Source organism: Heptranchias perlo, chromosome 9, assembly GCF_035084215.1.
Source record: "Heptranchias perlo isolate sHepPer1 chromosome 9, sHepPer1.hap1, whole genome shotgun sequence".
Taxonomy (NCBI): domain Eukaryota; kingdom Metazoa; phylum Chordata; class Chondrichthyes; order Hexanchiformes; family Hexanchidae; genus Heptranchias; species Heptranchias perlo.
In genome coordinates, this window is record NC_090333.1 from 18,543,220 (window position 1) to 18,563,597 (window position 20,378).

A 20,378-nucleotide genomic window follows, 5' to 3' on the forward strand; every position below is an offset into this window, starting at 1 on the left:
ACCAGCGTTAGGCCTTTACTTCGAGGTCAATGACCAAGTGGTGGTTCCTGGCACCAGCAACATTACATTGCACTTTTGGGACAGAGTGAGTAAAACCACAGGCAAACCAGCCTCAAAGTGCAGTATAACAGGGTATAAATGTACTTTTGGGGTTGGGACTATGGGACCTGGTACCTACATACCCCTGGATGGAATTCTCAGTGGTATCAGAAGGGAAAAAATTCAAAGAGGGAGAAAAGTCTAAGTAATTTAATGGGTTGTAGATAAGGTTATACATGCAAGTCATTTATAGATTGCTTACTCAGAAGGACAGACATTGTATCATCTGGCTTATTGTAAATTGGTTTTGTGGCTTCAAGATGAGACCGAACCCCGATGATGAAGCATTTATACTCATGCAACAGTAATAAAGTTAAAGGTTAGACTATTCATGCTTACGAATTGAATATCATTGAGGTCGCTGAAATTTTCCCTTTCTCCGTGAAGCTTCTATGTAACAGTTATCAGTGCAGATAGTGTCTGAACACCACTGGCCACTCCATCAGCAGCATTACTCCAAAAAGAGACAGCCTAGAAATTACTCCTGGTGATTTAGTGCGTGGGCTCATATGACAGCTCTCATTCTGCTCGTCGCATTTACCCATCACCCCCGTGTTCGCTGACCTGCATTGGGTCCCGGTCCATCAACGCCTCGATTTTAACATTTTCACCCTCGTGTTCAAATCCCTCCTTGATCTATCCCCTCCCTATCTCTTCAACCTCCTCCAGCCCAGAACCCTCCGAGAGTTTTGCATTCCTCCAACTCTGGCTTCTTATGCATCTCCCACTTCCTTCAACCCACCGTTAACGGCCATGCTTTCAGCTGTTTAGACCCTAAGCTCTGGAGTTCTCTCCCTAAACCTCTCCACCTCTCTCGCCTCCTTTAAGACGCTTTTTAATACTTGCCTTTTTGACCAAGCTTTTAGTCACCAGTTCTAATGCCTCCTTCTTTGGCTTAGTGTCAATTGTTGTCTGATTATGCTCCTTTGAAGTGCCTTGCGGCGTTTTACTACGTTAAAGGCATTAAATTCGAGTTGTTACTATTTCGATGCAGGAGTAATCTGTTCAAAACAACCCTGGTTAAAGTCTGTGTCAAAATAATGGAGAGGGGAACATCATAAGAATGTGTTAAACGCTCATCTGCTAATATTGTCAAGAGTGATTTCTAGACTACTGTGCCCTGGGCACGTCTTTATGAAAGAATTGAGTGCTTCTTTTGTGCAATCTCTGACAAATTCGTAACTGTACAAAACCTACGCAAGACTTTGCCTTCAGCTAGTCTCTGAAAGCCAATTTACATTGACCTCTCTCTCTTCCTTCACTAGAGTACGCGTCCTTCTATTTGCCCTGGTTGATCTTGCCATGCAGCACCTGTGGCTAATCTGCTCCTAGGCTGCTGATGCCATTGACTAAGAAGAAGGGACAATGACCTAGAGACAGCTATTCCTCTGATTTTCCCCCTCCCTCTGTTGGACAATCATTTGCCTCAGTTCCTCCCTCCAGCAAAGTGACGGAGGGAGGAACGGGGCTACAGCCTCTGCTGCTGTAGCCCCGTTCGTCTGGGGTTTCTGTCTCGCTCTTAAAATTCTTTGAAAATATTCAGCTTTCAAATATAATTCATCAGTAAAAGACCACTGCAAGTCTTCAACTTACGGCGAGCAGAAAACAAAACCCAATTCTGATACCAGTCACTTAACCCAGCGACAACCACTAAAAGGCAACATTCTCTGTGATAGACAGCACAATCTACCCGTCACTTGGTAAGGAGATTCCCGGTGGAACATTTTAGAATAATTTTGCCACGATCTTCTCCTTTTTCACTTTGTACACAGAGAAGGAGCGTCCTCCTATTTTAGGAGTTAGTAATAGTTTCCTTGGCCTAGAAATTCGATCGCGCCCGAAAACGTGGTCCCAGGCAGGATGTTAAAATCATGCTATTCACAGGCTGCGCATTATGTTTGGGGGGTGGGGAAACGGGTGTCTCTGCCACTTAAAAAGGTAGCCAGAACCTCTTAAAGGGGAGGTGAACTCTTGCTGCAGACAACAGGGAAATTCCTGAGAATCAAGAAGATGACTGGAAGAGATCCAAACAGGACGCCCAGGTTCTCTGATACCGCATTGTAGGCCCTGGTGCAGGCGGTTGGCAGGAAGAGGGAAATCCTGTTTCCTCCTCCCCACCCGGGGGCAGAAAGTCCTTCAGATAACATCTCCGTCACCAGTGGGAAGAGGTCGCTGAGGAGTTCACTACCAAGGACTTAGCTCCCAGGACGTGGCTGAAATGTAGAAAAAAAGCTCAATAACCTCACCAGAGTTGTCAAGGTAAGAATACTGCTCTCTTACTTGCTGTTCACACCGCCACTGCCTCTCAACTCTCAACACTCCCCTCTCCTGCTTCCCTTCACTCTCCTACAATCACCCCACTACATTTCACCTCATAATCACCACTGTTGCAACCCTCATTTCCCCAGACTTAACGTGTTACACATACTATATGCAAACTATTCGACCATGACAAGCACATTCTCTAAACAACTCACAAGACTGTCTCTAACACACACCCTTCTTTCTTACAGAAGGTTATGCACAACTCGAGACAGGAGGCTGCCAGCGGAGGAGGCAGAGCCCGCCTGCACACCCTCTCCCCACTTGACGAAAGCTGCTGGCCATTATGGGCAGGGGGAGAGAAATGGCCATGGAGAGTGGCAACGCTGGAGGAGCCGTCACGCATGGTTTCTTAGCACCATATCTTCCTTTCCCTTCTTATTTCTAACTCGCCCTACACACTCTGCATGACAACTGCTGCTGTTTTCACCAGCCACTCATCTCTCTCTGCTTTCCCTTCACACTGAAAGCTAACCCTTGTCCCTCTCCTTCATTTCGGGTGCTAATAATGTGGAGATACCTCGGCTACTTCAGGAAGAGGAGGCCAGCCTTCCTGAAGATGTACCATCATTCGATCTCACCCTCGCAAGCACCAGCTCAGATACTGGCACCAGACCAGACTTGGCTAGAGGAGGGGTCTCCACGTAGTGAATCACCAGGCACAAACGTGCAGGAGGTAGGGTAGGGGGATAGAACGTCACAGGTGCCAGCTCGCCGGAGGGCGAGATCACATATTAGCTCTGCTGCAGCAGAATCGGATCCTGACTTCGAGGGCCCAGGCTACCAAAGGCGGCTGATGGGCACAGACCAGGAAATGCACTAGTCAGGCTGCCAGTGAGCTTGAGCACAGTGGCTCAGAGCATGGTGGAGTCTAGATCCAACTTGTGTCAAGGCTTTGCGCTGAGCGTGGAGACCATTCCGTCTAACATGGACCAAATGGTCAGCTCCATGAACATGATGGTGGTGCCCATCATGATGGAGCCTCTGACGACAGCTTCCATAACGCTACCATCCATAAGGAAGGGTACACTGCTAGACTGGAAACCATTCACATCCAACTAAACCATTCCCCTCTCCCCACAACCTATCAAGAGGAGAGAGAATTGGCCTCTGCTTACTGCCTCCCTGGACCAACACAGTGGGTAACTGATACTCAAAGCTCAACGCCATGGTGGGGGTGGAGGGGGAAACAAAAATCAAACCTATATCGGTGGCATCATACAAGTGGCACTGTACCACTCTCCTGCTGTCTGTAGCCTGCTTATCAGACTGCAATCATTTAAAGCACAATAAAGCTTTCTATTACTCAGGCAACAGATAGGACTCACTAAAAGTCCATTAAACTGAAAACAAAGTGGAGCACTTCAGAGCGAGACTTTGAAAAGCAGCTCCCCGCCCCCTGCAGGCATTCAAAGGCTAATCTATCTATCACGGTGGTGGGTTATCTGGGGAGCTGAAATTGGCTCCATTACTCACAGTAACATTCCTCATCCATGATACCATCTGCACCTACTGCTCATCAGACCAAATATTCAACCTTGGCAACGGGAAATCTCCCTTAAAACAGGAACAATTTCAAACAACTTATTAAAAGCACATTAAATGGAAAAGAAAATTATAGCACTCATTTAGAACTTGCTTTGGTACATAATTTGGTTGATGCTAATGCAATTTTTCCGACGTACACCCAGCCACATATATTGCAAGGGCAGTAAATAGATGAACCAGCTTCACCCCAACTACATTTCAGGAGTTATTTTTCATTCACTTTGTGCCATAAATACTTTCACAGATACTGATCCCAGGCTACTGTAATATCACTCTGTATGTAACCTCAAAGAGGCACATGTCTGCATCTCAGTTTGAACTCACTTATCAACCTGTCCTCTCTCCTGTGGGGGAAATGGCTCAGCATTGTTTAGCCTAATACGCAGTCCCACCCTCGCCCCTCCCCTCCTCCCTGCAGATGAGCTCACAGCTTTTATGTTGTGAGACACCAATTCTTGGGCCCTCCACAGTCTTCTGCACCTCAAAGATAAACTTCCCTGGATTTATGAAGTCCAGGAAGACTCATTTTACCTGGCTCTTGCCAACCACTAGCCTTAAGGTATCCCACCAACCTTTGGGTTGCAGCTGGCTGCCTCAGATCCACACATCAGGGGCCAGTGTCAAAGTCTCCTCTGATGGCTCAGCAAAGAGTAGCTGAACCACACAGAGCAGGAGATTCCCCAGTGCGTTCCATGGTCACGCAAAGTTTTAGTGGAAATGGCAACAGGGCCGCTAAAATTGGCCACAGTGCCTTTAAATTCAGGAGGGGGAAAAATTAGTCAGTACTCCCAGTCCTGATTGCTATCCAGCAAACCCTAGTAATAGACACCCACATAGATGCACCCGACGAGGACAAGATTTGACTTGGCTGTGATGCCCATGTGGGTTGAGAATCCTGCCGACACTCACTGGGGTAGATTTTGACTGTGTGCGACAGTGTAAAACGGGTGATAGCGAATCGGCAGCCTGTTTTACACCTCTCCCCATTTTTATTTCCGTTGAAGTCAATGGAAATAAAAAAATCGGGAGAGATGTAAAACAGGCTGCCGATTCACCATCACCTGTTTTACACTGTCGCACAGTCAAAATTACCCTCACTCTCTGTTGCACATGAACAGTGGCCACTTGGGTGAGGTATTGGATGGTGCTGACACCTACAGAACTGCTATGGAACATTTCAGAAGAGGAGGGGAGAAAAAGAAATAAAAAGAATTAGTAAATAAATGAGGTGTGATGGCAACAGTGCGCCTGGCAGTACAGAGTATCACCAGAGGAGGCGCCGTTCCCTCACCGGCAAAGCGATGGCGTTACCAGCAACAAACATGCACGGCTGGTCACTCCCGGTCGCCGATACTCTGAAATATGCTGCGCAACAACAACTTGCATTTATATAGCACTTTTCACGTAGTAAAAGGTCCCAAGACGCTTCACAGCAGTGATTATCAAACAAAACTGGACACTGAGCCACAAAAGGAGATATTAGGACAGGTGACCAAAAGCTTCGTCAAAGGGGTAGGTCTTAAGGAGCGTCTTAAAGAGGCGGAAAGGTTTAGGGAGGGAATTCCAGAGCTTAGGGCCTAGACAGCTGAAAGCACGGCCGCCAATGGTGGAACGATTAAAATCGGGGATGCACAAGAGACCAGAATTGGTGGAATGCAGTGTAAACGGGGCATATTTCAGAACTTCAGCAGGTTATTTAAACCTGGCAGCAACTGTATGTTTAGGCAGTGCTTTACTCAACCGCCAAAGGCTATAAATAGGAAAATCATCTCAGACCTGGACAAAGTAGTCAACTTTCTTGTGTTAACTAACATATTATATTCTGGTTGTTTGGAAAGTAAAATATGTTGTCTAGAGACTGCAATATTTACCCACAACACTGAATGTATCGGAATGAGAGATGCAAGAACGAACCAACGAACTTGCATTTCTTCTTCGAAATAGCGCCATGGGATCTTTTATATCCACGAGAGCGCCGATGGGGCCTCGATTTAACATCTCATTTGAAAGACGGCACCTCCGACAATGCAGCACTCCCTCAGTACTGCACTGGAGATTCAGCTTAGATTATGTGCTCAAGTCTCTGGAGTGGGACTTGAACACATGAACTTTCCGATGCAGAATCAATAGTGCTACCACTGAGCCACGGCTGAAATCTTACCTGCAACTGGGCTATTAATTACAACTAGAGCACTAGTGAGACTGGTAGATGGAAGGACAGGCAAAGGGCAAGAGTGGCAGAGGGAGAGAGTGGCAAGGGTGGAAGAATTACAGAATGGGACAGTCACGGAGTGAAAATGTGATAATATGTCAGCATTAACAAGGTAGTCACTAATAAATCCAATAGGGAATTCAGGAGAAACTTCTTTACACAGAGAGTGGTTAGAATGTGGAATTCGCTACCACAAGAAATAGTTGAGGCGAATAGCATAGATGCACTTAGGGGCGAAGCTGGACAAACATGAGAGAAAGGAATAGAAGGATGTGTTGATAAGGTTAGACGTAAATAGGTGTGAAGAGGCTCGTGTGGAGCATAAACACCGGTTGTGTGGACCAGTTGGGCCGAATGGCTTGTTTCTGTGCTGTATATTCTACTTGATTCTATTGGTCTTTATCATACTTTACTTAAGTGCACTTTCTATATTGTTTTTTTTATAAAGACATTGGAAACAAGATTTTCCAAATAGATCATTGCACAATGCATGTTTTCAGCTCGACAACCAAACCTGCAAGAACCTGCCAGTCTCAGAGATATGTGTAAACACCCATAAACAAGGTATTCCATCTTAACAAAGGTTCAGCTATTGATAAACTCCAAACAAAAGTAAACACGCAACTTACCTTTACTGAAGGCTCTCACAGTTAGAAGATAAAGACAAATGGACAGCAAAAGAAAAAATACAAGCAAACACATATATTCTTTTTACTCACTCCTCTCCTGAAGGCAGTGACTTGTGTTGAGACACATTTCTGCAGACAGCGGGCACATGCCTTCCAATAAATAGTTCACCTCGGTGAGAGTGTGTGGGTGTGTCATTTGATCACAGAGGGATCGGAGGGAAGGTGTTACAGGAAGGTCCAATCATGTCCACTCCTGATGTCAACATGGAAAGTGGAGTTGAGGTAAAAATCTGATCAGCCATGATCTCATTAAATGGCGAAGCAGGCTCGAGGGGCCGAATGGCCTATTCCTGCTCCTATCTCGTGTGGTCCTATGGTCTTATAACATATCCACTTTGCAGCAGACAGGTCATTAGATGCTGACTCCTCCCCCCTCATCTCTTTCTTTCCCCCCCCCCCTCACCCCGGGTGGTGAGGCCAACTGAAGCTCCTCTAACACCACCGGCTGACTGGAAAAACCAAGCATAGGAACATAGAAAGATAGGAACAGCAGTAGGCCATTCAACCTCTTGAGCCTATTCAGTTATTCTTGTAGATCATGGCTGATCTGTATCTTAACTCCATTTATCCGCCTTCCCTCCATTTCTCTTAATATCCTTACCGAACAAAAATCTATCAATCTTTTGAAATTTTCAACTGACCCCTAGCCTCAACAGCTTCTTTTTTTTTTGGGTTGGGGGGGGGGAAGAGAAAGAGTTCCAGATTTCCACTACCCTTTGTGTGAAGAAGTACTTCCTGATAAAACCCTGAATGGCCCGGCTCCAATTTTAAGGTTATGTCCCCTTGTTCTGGACTCCCCCACCAGAGGAAATAGTTTCTCTCTATCTACCCTATCGAATCCTTTAATCATCTTAAACATCTGAATTAGATCACCCCTTAATCTTCTATACATACGACCTTCCTGGGCTGTATAGCCCAGAATCTAAATTGGGTGGTTTCCACAAGGGGAATGTGCACAAGAAATATGCTTAATGATTTTAACAATGTGGTTATGTTGCAAACAGCAGCTGAGTAATACCATTGCTTTTTATCAAAGTACCTCCAGTTCTTGCACAAGACTATTTAATGCCAACCTAGGGTACAGGGCTAATTCAATTATAGGCAATGGGTCAACACTAATCCTAACCGTGTAATGCAAAACCCAACTTTCTTTGACTCAAAGTATTGTTTGCTGCCTAGTTTATTAAAATCAATCTCTTTTATTGCAGGCTGGGAATTCAGGACAAGAAGCCAGGAACAGGTGAAAAGGACACAGATCCCAGGGGTGGAGTAAAGGTAGCAGGGTCAGATTTAGTTTGGATAGATCTCACTAACCTGCAACACTTTTCAACCAGCAGCAGGACATGGAGAAAAGCTGCACAGGTAGCACCCTGGGAACAGGACAGTGCCCCCCTTATTTCTTCAAGGAATGGGGCACGATGCAGGTGGATACAAAGTAGGACAATGGTAGTTTATAAAATGGGGTAGGGAGAGGAAGGCCAGTGCAATAATTTTTTTTTTTTACTTTGCTTAGCTGGCATATGCAGAAACCCATCTCTGTATTTCAGAGTCTCTGAGCCATGCTACTGTTTGCCTGATATGGAGTGCACACACATTCCCCCTGTACGGACACACCCCACCAACCTAACTCCAGAGAGTTTATGCACAGTTTGGCAAAGCTATAGTTTATAGATCACTAAACGAGAGGAGGAGGCTCCATGAACATCTCCATCCTCAATGATGGCAGAGCTCAGTGCGTGAGTGCAAAAGACAAGGCTGAAGCATCTGCAACCGTCGTCAGTCACAAGTACCGAGTGGATGATTCTTCTCGGCCTCCTCCTGAGGTCCCCACCATCACAGATGCCAGTCTTCAGTCAGTTCAAGTCACTCCACATCCAGCCTGATTGTATTGACTTAACTAACACCATAATCAGTTACCTGGAATGGAATTCCTTGACATCTTGTAATGGGTGCTCCTCAATGACATCACAAGACAAAGACGCTTGGCGCAACCGGGGCTGCAGGGACCGGGGCTGATTTTCCGTGGGACTGTACATGCCACAAGGTATAATGGACATCTTCCCATTTTTCTTTCTTGGAAGCGTGCCATGGATGGAAATACTCTGGAGCGAACTGGAAATATGATTAGTGAGGGGCTCTCCAGTGTTGAGTGCCTCCATCGAAGATGTGAGCGAACACTTACGACCGGTGTGGGCTTTCCGAGGGAGGCTGGCATACTTCCCTGCTGCCATCATCTTCAGCTCTGCATTTATAAAAACAAACAAACAAACACCATTAACAAAGCGGGCACCAGTTAATCATTGTACACAAGAAGCTTTTAAGACTTCATGGTAGAGTCCATTAGTGATAGTTAACAACAATGACTAACAGCTGTCTCTACAAATGATATTTAGTAGCTCCAAAAGGTCCAAAGATTTCTGAAAATCTGACTGACATCACATGAGCCTTCAGAAAGGATAGATATGACTATGACGATTTAGTTCTATTCATGTCTGCCAGCCTTGGTCTTTCGGGTTAAGCCAAAATACAAAGCTCGTTTTGTGTCCTCCTCTGTCCAATTTTTTAAAAAAATTCTCTAGTTTCCTTCCCTCCCCAACTGAAGTACGGTTCCATGAGTAAAGTTTGCCCTTTGATGCCTCATCCAATTGACCATTATTGATGCAAGATTCTCAATATCAAGTGCCAGTAGTAGGGTTGCCAACCCAGTCTGGATTGTCCTGGAGACTCCTGGAATTAAAGGTGAATCTCCCAGACACTGCTGTGAGAAACTGAGGAGAACAATCAGGAGCATTAAAACAAAATTGTGTGTTTGTTTCATTTTCTTTGAATGCTTTTATTTATTGGTTATACAAATATTGGACTGTTGTGGGGGGGGGGGGGGGGCGTAAAGCTGCGTGACTGAGAGTCAAGAATCATCCAATCAGGTAACAAAGAATCTATTCACTTTCCATTTGGGGTGGGAAGGCAGTGTGTCATATGGATGGATGTGTCAGGTGACCAATCGTCAGAGTGTGGAGGCGGGAGATCATGATGGACGTGTCAGGAGGCCAACGGTGGGAGTGCAGAGGCGGGAGATCGTGATGGACATGTCGGGTGACCAATGGTGGGAGTGCGGAGGAGGGAGATCATGTGATGAAACCTCCACTGCAGTTGCAGGGCTCCCCAGGCAAGGTCTGCATGGGACGGTGCTGCAGAGTCCAAAGCAAATTACACACCTGGCTGGTACGTGAGACCACAGACTATGGCGGCATGTGCTACCCACAGCAGTCACTTACATTTGCTCCTGGCTGGCTAGCTGGCTGTCTCCCTCAATCATCACCCAGCAATGTCTGTATATTTATGCAGGGGCTTTGAGATATCGCTTCTTGCTAGGTTTATGCCAACACAGCAGTGTCAACACTATGCTGAGATTTCTGGTGACCATGCCTAAGTGATTTTTCTTCATGTGTGAGCCCAGACAATTTGTGTCAACAGGCTAATCAACTGTGGGGGCAGCACAGTCAAACCTGAGGTCCACACATCCGTACCTAGCCGCAGGAATCACAGGACAGCGATCAGTAGGGTGAGTGATTTGGCGCGGGGAGACCCATCTGCAACAAATCCCCCAGATTTCTACACTTAGCATGTGTGACGTGATTTGCTGTCAGAACACCATGAACTTGCATTAAACATTTCAGTAGCAGCAAAGCTGCCAGTGTCTGAGCAGATTGGAGTTGATAACTAATCACTTGCCCTAGCGATCGGGAGTGGGAACCACGACTAACTTTTCTCCTAGCTCCCAAGGGTGCTGAAACCAACTATACGTAGGAACAGCAGTAGGCCATGCAGCCCCTCGATCCTGTTCAGCCATTCAATTAGAATATGGCTGATCTGTATCTTAACTCTATTTAGCTGCCTTGGTTCCATATCCCTTAAAACCTTTACCGGACAAAAATTTAATCAACCTCAGTTTTGAAACTTTCAATTGACCCCCAGCCTCAACAGCTTTTTGGGGGAAGAGCTCATTCATTCAATGCTGCCCCAACTAGGACTGGCAAACTGAGCACAGACTAGGAATCAAACCTGGGACCTTCCTGGGTAATATGGCACAGCAGACAATGAATGCTGGCAAATTTTAAATGCAGATTTCACAGAGTCTTTTGCTGCTTTGATTCTGCCACTTGCTTAGGTCAGATCCTCGGGAAATCGGAATCTCCCCAGAGTTGTCTCCCAGCATTTGATGCCGTTACATCCGGCTTCGCTATTCCAGCGGCAGAACTGTATATCAGGGATCTGTGATTCCGCTGCTGGGATAAGGGAACTGGATTTAGTAGCGGAAAGGCTGGGAGCTCGTCTCCCAGAATCCGACTTGAACCAGCAGCAGTATAAAAGCAGTTTCCGTCCTTCTGAGAAATTAAAAGCCAAACAGAATCAATTGGGGTGGGCGGGGGGCAGCTTCATATTGCAAACTTATCTGTTCATAAAAAGCATTTGCTGATCTATCTTTTGGTTACATTATCAAACCACTTGTATCTTTCCAACTCTACTCCAAGTTTTTTAAAAATGCATTTAAAATTACAAATCTGTGGCTTACAACACTCGGTACACATTCGATCTACACCAGGATAGAATTTGCCGACATAAACCATATCACGAGTAGATCAACACTTGGTTTGTTGCTGCTATTTAAAGTTCAGGAGCAGATTTCTATCATTACAGTTGGGAATTGTACCAAACCTTCACCACAACCTTAAAAGAAAATCCCAGATAAGCTTAGTTGAAACTGGGAGACAAATTGCCACCATTTTATGAGCTCAAGGCAAACTTCAGAGTCTGGGGCACTTTAACCCACACAAAGAACCGTTACAAAAAAGCAATTCATTCTGTGCAGAACAATGCTGAGAGAACAATGTGCCACACTGCAACCTACACTGCCTTTCATACTTAACTGGAGAAAAATGTCTCCCAACCTCTGGCTCCCCCAAAGGCTTTTATTTCCAAAATCAGCTCCTTTCAGAAGGTTTCTGAAGATGCTCAGTATGTCCAGCACAATATAAAAAAATAATCACCCAGACATCTTGCAACGATCCATGAGAAAACAAGTCTGCTTCCTCGGCCAGGAATCCCAGTGAAGGAAAGTGTTAAGTGTAAAGTTAAAGAAACCCAAATCTTCACCAGAAGGAACGGGTAGCCTGTCGATTAAGTGCAGCACTCCCCTGAGCTGAGTGCGTGAGAGATTCCCAGCTGTATTGTCTAGCAGAGTGCTGCAGTGGCTATGCCAGCGAAGCAATAAACACTTGTCGTACGAAAGTGTTTCATAAAAAATTAAGTATTATCACACGACAGACATTCAAGTCCTGTGCAAGTTTGGCCACTAAAACTAAACATTAGACAATCATTTACCCAGCCACATGTTCACAAGGCCACGGACACAAGGCATTAACATGCACCATGACCTTCGCCAGGATAAAGGATGCAGCCGACAATTATCACCACAGGGCGCCTCACGTCAAAGTCACTGACAATCACTTTTATCTTTTAACGGGCCTTAGTGTCAGAGCCAACCACCCCCAAGGCAAAAATACAGTCTTCGCTACACGTCCGAACGTCATGTAAACCAGTAAAGAATGGTCACATCAGGGTACACACCAGAAAATAGTTGCTAGAACGCACATACCTAATAAGAAAAAAAAACAGCATTCAAAATGAAAACATTGGTGCCTTAAAGTAGCAACCTTTTAAGCTATCTTCTTTTAACAGCTCACAACTCCTGCACAATGTGGTTTTACTGAACTGTCTAAAGAGAAAACAGATGGGTTCTTCACGGGCAAAGACACTGTAGGACACAAAGTTAACAGAAACTTTCAACCACAGCTAACTTGAGAACCAATCTCTACCTACCTCCAGTAAATGATGAGAGTTTTTTTTAAAAATGAAACGCCACACACTGAATCTAGTGTCTTTCACACAACTGTGCTGTGTATGCACAGCAGGCTAGGCCTGGGGCTCACTGCCAGATTACACATCAAAGCACTGAAGAATTATTTATGAAGTTTTGCTTTTTTTTTAAAACCGCCCCCCTCCTCTCTCTCTCTCTCTCTCTCTCTCCCTCCCTCCCCACAGTCGCAGTCCCAAAGTGCTGCTGCTCCCAGTGTAGAGCACACACTTCTGAGAGGCACTGCTCTGACGCGTGATCCACTGCTTCCCAGCCACACCCCAGTGTGGGCACTGAAGAACCCAGTCGGAGTTGCACATCTGACCAGCAATCACCATAAAGCCATTAGCTTGTCATTGAACTTACTCACTATTCCACAAGCAATTAGGGCCCTGCCTGTTTTGATAAACCAATAAAGGTTGGCTCAGTGTCACCTACTGAAAGAAGACTCCACAAGTGCCCCTCTCTTAAGGAGGCACCACCAATGTAATTTAGACATAAAGTCTAATTAAGTAAGGAAACCTATAATTATAAATTATAATATTGTTTGTTGTGTCAATTAGACACTCTATACTTTGCGATACCCCGCAGAAGGCAATTTGGGCCCAGACTTTGTTCCTAATTGAGAATTGGTTGCCAGACAGGAGAGAGTAGGAATAAATGGGTCTTTTTCCGGGTGGCAGGCAGTGACTAGTGGGGTACCGCAGGGATCAGTGCTTGGGCCCCAGCTATTCACAATATATATCAATGATTTGGATGAGGGAACGGAATGTAACATTTCCATGTTTGCAGACGACACAAAGCTGGGGTGGAATGTGAGCTGCGAGGAGGAGGAGGAGGCTCCACTGTGATTTAGACAAGTTGGGTGAGTGGGCAAGAACATGGCAGATGCAGTATAATGTGGATAAATGTGAGGTTATCCACTTTGGTTGTAAAAACAGAAAGGCAGATTATCATCTGAATGGTGATAGATTGGGAAAAGGGGAGGTGCAACGAGACCTGGGTGTCCTTGTACACCAGTCGCTGAAAGCGAGCATTCAGGTGCAGCAAGCAGTTAGGAAGGCGAATGGTATGTTGGCCTTCATTGCAAGAGGATTTGAGTACAGGAACAGGGATGTCTTACTGCAGTTGTACAGGGCATTGGTGAGACCATATCTGGAGTATTGTGTGCAGTTTTGGTCTCCTTATCTGAGGAAGGATGTCCTTGCCATGGAGGGAGTGCAACGAAGGTTTACCAGACTGATTCCTGGAATGGCAGGACTGACATATGAGGAGAGATTGGGTCGACTAGGCCTATATTCACTAGCGTTTAGATGAATGAGATGTGATCTCATGGAAACATATAAAATTCTAACAGGACTAGACAGACTAGATGCAGGGAGGATGTTCCCAATGGCTGGGGAGTCCAGAACCAGGGATCACAGTCTCAGGATACGGGGTATGCCATTTAGAACCAAGATGAGGAGAAATTTCTTCACTCAGAGGGTGGTGAACCTGTGGAATTCTCTACCACAGAAGGCAGTGGAGGACAAGTCATTAAATATATTCAAGAAGGAGATAGATATATTTCTTAATGCTGAAGGGATCAAGGGATATGGAGAAAAAGCGGGAACAGGGTACTGAGTTAGACGATCAGCCATGATCATTTTGAATGGCGGAGAAGGGCCGAATGGCCTACTCTTGCTCCTATTTTCTATGTTTCTATGTTTCTTTTTAATGCAATTCTGGATGCAAAGCACTCTCAATATCAACTGCCTGTTTCAAGCAGTATTTTATTCACCTCTGCTACTTGTATTTTTAGAAAGAATTGATTCTAGCTGAGTTTTTCAATGCTGCTGAAATCTTTGCCCCTTGCTCTGCTTTTTCACTTTTAACAAGTTAGAACATTTAAAAAAAACAGAAATAAGGAATAATATGCCGAGTTAGGCTAACAATACAAACTAAAAGTAATATCATCCAGAACCACTGAATGACGCAACACAGTTAAAGGCCAATCAGCCCTTCAAATCTGCACCATCTAGTCTAACCCCAATTTCTTCAACAGCATTTCATGCTTCCTGATGCAACTGAGTCATACAGACCAGGAAAGTCCCAGGTACAATTCCCAGTCAGAGCCAGGATTGCTGATCTGAGTCAAAGCTGTAGTGTTACAATTAGCCTGTGCCCCTGGGTCTCGGGGAGAGGGAAATTGGCCAGGGTTCATGCTCCTGCCCGCTATCCAATGACTCCTGCTGATAATAGGACATCGGGTGAGACAAGATCAGACTCAGTTATAAGTGTGGACTGTAAAAGCTTCTACAAGTGTGTAAAAAGAAAAAGATTAGTGAGGACAAACGTAGGTCCCTTACAGTCAGAAACGGGAGAATTTATAATGGGGAACAAGGAAATGGCAGAGCAATTAAACAAATGTTTTGGTTCTGTCTTCACGGAAATAACTTCCCAGAAATGCTAGGGAACCAAAGGACAGTGAGAAGGAGGAATTAAAGTAAATTAGTATCAGTAAAAAATACTGGAGAAATTAATGGGACTGAAAGCCGATAAATCCCCAGGACCTGATAATCTGCATCCCAGAGTACTAAAAGAGGTAGCCATGGAAATAGTGGATGCATTAGTTGTCATCTTCCAAAATTCTACAGATTATGGAACAGCTCCTGCAGATTAGAGGGTGGCAAATGTAACCCCACTATTTAAAAATGAGGGAGAGAAAACAGGGAACTACAGACCGGTTAGCCTAACATCAGTAGCAGGGAAAATGCTATTGTCTATTATAAAGGATGTGATAACAGGACAGTTAGAAAATATCAACGAGATTAGACAAAGTCAACATGGATTTATGAAAGGGAAATCATGTTTGACAAACTTACTGGAGTTTTTTTTGAGGATGTAACTGGTAGAATAGATAAGGGAGAACCAATGGATGTGGTTTATTTGGATTTTCAGAAGGCCTTTGATAAAGTCCCACATAAGAGATTAGTGTGCAAAATTAAAGCACATGGGATTGGGGGTAATATACTGGCATGGATTGAAAATTGGTTAACAGACAGGAAACAGAGAGTAGGAATAAATGGGTCTTTTTCAGGGTTGCAGGCAGTGACTAGTGGGGTACTGCAGGGATCAGTGCTTGGGCCCCAGCTATTCACAATATATATCAATGATTTGGATGAGGGAACCAAATGTAATATTTCCAAGCTTGATGATGACACAAAACTAGGTGAGATCATGAGTTGTGAGGAGGATGCAAAGAGGCTTCAAGGCGATTTAGACAAGTTGAGTGAGTGGGCAAATACATGGCAGATGCAGTTTAATGCGGATAAATGTAAAGTTATCCACTTCGGAAGGAAAAACAGAAAGGCAGAGTATTATTTAAATGGTGATAGATTCGGAATGATAATGTGCAAAGGGACCTGGGTGTCCTTGTACACCAGTCACCAAAGCAAACATGCAGGTACAGCAAGCAGTTAGGAAGGCAAATGGTATGTTGGCCTTCATTGCAAGAGGATTTGAGTACAGGAGCAAGGATGTCTTACTATAGTTATACAGGGCCTTGGGGAGACCACACCTGGAGTATTGCGTGCCGTTTTGGTCTCCTTACCTAAGAAAGGATATACTTGCCATAGAGGGAGTGCAGCGAAGATTCACCAGACTGATCCCTGGGATGGCAAGACTGTCGTATGAGGAGAGATTGGGTTGACTCGGCCTGTATTCACTCGAATTTAGAAGAATGAGAGGGGATCTCATTGAAACGTATGAAATTCTGACAGGGCTAGACAGACTGGATGCAGGGAGGATGTTTCCCCTGGCTGGGAGGGTCCAGAATGAGGGGGTCACAGTTTCAGGGTAAGGGGTAGGACATTTAGGACTGAGACGAGGAGAAATTTCTTCACTCAGAGAGTGGTGAACCTGTGGAATTCTTTACCACTGAAGGCTGTGGAGGCCAAGTCACTGAGTATATTTAAGAAGGAGCTAGATAGATTTCTAGACACAAAAGGCATCAAGGGGTATGGGGAGAGAGCGGGAACATGGTATTGAGATATAGGATCAGCCATGATCATATTGAATGGCGGAGCAGGCTTGAAGGGCCGAATGACCTACTCCTGCTCCTATTTTCTATGTTTCGATATTACGGCCCCCATCGCAAATTGACCCTGTCCCCCTGACACGGTGGCCCAGAGATTCCACTGAGGTTCTCCCAGTCTCCTGCCGCAACTCCCGTGGCATAAATAATCGCTTAAGTCCTTTCCTCGGGGGTTGGCTGGTCACCTGCTGGAGTTAGGCGGGAGACTCGGAGAATAGCGACGGAATTTCAGGGCCTCAATTACAACATGGAATCATGGGAAAAGAGAACCTGGAATGATGGGTAAAAATGATCAACTGCCTGTTCCTGAGGTGCTCAGAGAATAATTCTGGATTGATAACTTACTGGACCAGACTAATGATGACCGGGGATCTCACGATATTCATGATGTATTATTCCTCTAACTCCTCTGTTGGGTTTGTTCACCCAGCATCTGCTTTACTTCACTGTTTCTTTACATTCTTACATAGAATGTACAGCACAGAATCAGGCCATTTGGCCCAACAGTTCCATGCCGGTGATTATGCTCCATACAAGCCTCCTCCCACCTTACTTCATCTTAAATATTACACCAAGCAAGAGGTGTTCATTAGATTGTATGTAGCTGCTCTATAATTAATTGATAAGTATATTAGAAAAGAGAAGACTGAGGGATGACCTGATAGAGGTCGTTAAGATTATGAAAGGGTTTGATAGACGTAGAGAAGGTGTTTCCACTTCTGGGGGAGACTAGAACTAGGGGCCATAAATATAAGAAAGTCGATAATAAATCCAACAAGGAATTCAGGAGAAACTTCTTTACCCAGAGAGTGGTTGGAATGTGGAACATGCTACCTCATGGAGTAGTTGAGGCGACTAGCATAGATGCATTTAAGGGGAAGCAAGATAAACACATGAGGGAGAAAGGAATAGAAGGATATGCTGATAGGGTTAGATGAAGTAGGGAAGGAGGAGGCTCCTGTGGAGCATAAACACCAGCATGGACCTGTTGGGCCGAATGGCCTATTTGTGCTGTACATTCTATGTAACCCTGATTGCCTTCTTTAGGTAGAATACGGATAAGACTAGGAAGGACCACAGGAAATAGTATGGTATTTATAAACTGCAGAGCCTGAAAACACTTCAACACTTTCCATTTAAACAAATACTAATTACTTCCTAGTTGAAGTCACAAGGCAGAAGTAGAAATAACAACCGTCATATAGGCCCAAAATTTCCTGGTTAGCACTTATGCAGAAATTACACCAAAATTTACGCATGTTTCTGCAGCGATCTTGCCAACGGGAACTTACACCCAAATTTACTGCCTACGCAAGGACACAAAAACTGGCGTAAAACAATCGCAAATTCAGCGGTATTATCTTGCATTCTAATTTCTGTATTTTAAATGGCTGGACAGAGTCTTAAATTAAAACTGTACACCCGTATGCTAAAATTTTTATTTTATTGTATATTCCTTTAAACAATCAAACTTTCTAATAAATTAAACTTCATTCTTCACTATGTTAGTGTTTGATAAGTGCAACCATTTCAGGGAGCCCAAATGTGCATTTTTAGAAAACCAGATTTGAATAGTAGATACAACTGGATCACATTGTTTCATACAGCCACCTTTCTAATTGCATCGTTGAATTGGATCAGTGTTTATTTATTTTGATATATACCCTCATCTGGGTATACCTCGTCTAGCCTTTTATGTGACTCCAGTCCCACATCAACATGGTTAACTCTTAACTGTCCTCTGAGGTGGCCTAGCAAACCGCTACAAGGAATACGACCTTCTCAGGGCAACTAGAGATGGGCAATAAATGCCGGCCTTGCCAGCGATGCCCACATCCCGAGACTTAATGAAAAATAACTTGCAAAATCTCTCCTACCCAATGCATCAATTTCTATTGCAGGAAATCACATAATAATGAAGAAGTCAGTGAGTCTCAAATTTCTGCAGTTGTGCTTTAGTTATATACAAACTATAAGTGGTAAAATGAAACGTCATGACCACAGTTCTTTAGAAATCACACAAGTGCACTAATACTGTTCTATGGCGACTGTTCTAGATTTTGAAATTTATGTATTTAAGTTGAATATTCATTTAAGTAAGCTGATGGTGCACTGGAGGGGAATTTATAACACATTATTTGAATCTCTAGGGCAAACACTGCAATTTCTATTTAACAGTTAAAATAATTTATATAGAAGGCAATAAAAACAGTATTTTTGAACAAGGAAGCATCACTAATTATAAAAGTGTCTCTTTCCTAAAAGAATTGTAGCTTCAGACCCAAGAAATGAAGGTACTCCTCCAGTCAAGCTGATATCCGGTGTTGTGCTTAAAATTTGTGGGGGTAAATCTATGCCCTCGCATTACTGACGTAAATGCAGGAGACTGGCATGAGCTGGACTTTTTGTGCAGGGGCGGGGCTATGTAAACGAGGGGACGTATCTCGGAAGCGGCGCAAACGATCGAGGAAATTCGTGCATAGCGATGGTTCGGCGTAAAACGGGTGTAATTTCCTCGGAAAAAATACGGCACAACTCTGCTCTTATGCCTTAGTCATGCTGAAAAGTTCCAGGAAATTCCAGGCTGTGATATGTGCACTGTGACATATTCATTATTGATTTAATTCCACACTTAGGTAACAGTAGAGAAGATTTGGCAAGACTTGGCCTCGGGCAGACAGCAGCAAGTTCCCTGGCGTTAAATCCTTGCCTGACCAGCTCTGTGGAGGAATAAAGGAAATACAAATTTTCTGACAAGTTAGCTGCTTACACTGCAGCAGCAGCCTTTTCCTTTGATTGGTGTGTAACTCTCAGTCTCCAGGCTCACACACAAAGAATGGTGCCCTCGGGCAAGGTAATGAGGGGCACTGTCACCCATGAAATCATTAAAAAAACATTAGCAAAGGCTTTGTCACGCATTAAGCAAACTTCTTGTGAAGTGAAGTAGCCAGTATAACTAGAGCTTTTGTAGAAACAGCCCGAGGGTGTTGGAGCTCGTCATCAATGAGAGAACATGCAGGAGGTAACATCACGATCATTGGATTATTTTACTATTGCTGTAATAATGGTGAGGACTGGTTAAGGGCCGTGCCTGGATAGCTTGCAGTGCAGTCATCTCTCTGTATGCTGCATTTGAAAGAATGCTCATAATCAGTGCCTGAACTGGCACTGCGTGGTAAGTATGGGACTCACTTAGGAAAACGTATTTCAATGCACCGTTTTCTCAAAAGCTTATCTCAGTTCTTGCTCCCTTTACGCCACATGTGCCACTGCCAAAGGGGGAAGAGAACCAATGGCGGCAGCAAATGTCAACAGATACTGCCAGCATCGCTTGCCTCTCCTCCCCCACCAAGCAGACAGGCCATCAATGTTGTTTTCACCGGCCTCCTTCAGCCGTCGGCCAGCAATGGTAGTTGGGATTGCGACTTTCAAGCTCCTGCGGTGCACCCAGCCAGTTCTGTGCCGTTGCCAGTGTTGTGGAATCCATCCCACCATGCACCTGGAATCCCAGCACATCGT

The 20,378-nt window shown here is 44.6% G+C and overlaps 1 protein-coding gene and 1 long non-coding RNA gene across 2 annotated transcripts in view; one reads left to right on the forward strand and one right to left on the reverse strand.

The window, feature by feature from the left end:
- LOC137325164 (uncharacterized) overlaps nt 1-9,687 on the forward strand; it is a 49,351-nt gene extending 39,664 nt beyond the window's left edge. Inside the window, exon 3 of the long non-coding RNA XR_010963832.1 lies at nt 8,079-9,687. This is a non-coding gene — a long non-coding RNA (uncharacterized lncRNA). The remainder of the gene's footprint in view (nt 1-8,078) is intronic.
- The window catches only part of bcar3 (BCAR3 adaptor protein, NSP family member), a 158,847-nt gene that overhangs the window by 81,712 nt on the left and 56,757 nt on the right, over nt 1-20,378 (reverse strand). Inside the window, exon 4 of the mRNA XM_067989945.1 lies at nt 8,788-9,112. Coding sequence (XP_067846046.1) covers nt 8,788-9,112 — 325 coding nt within the window. The remainder of the gene's footprint in view (nt 1-8,787; nt 9,113-20,378) is intronic.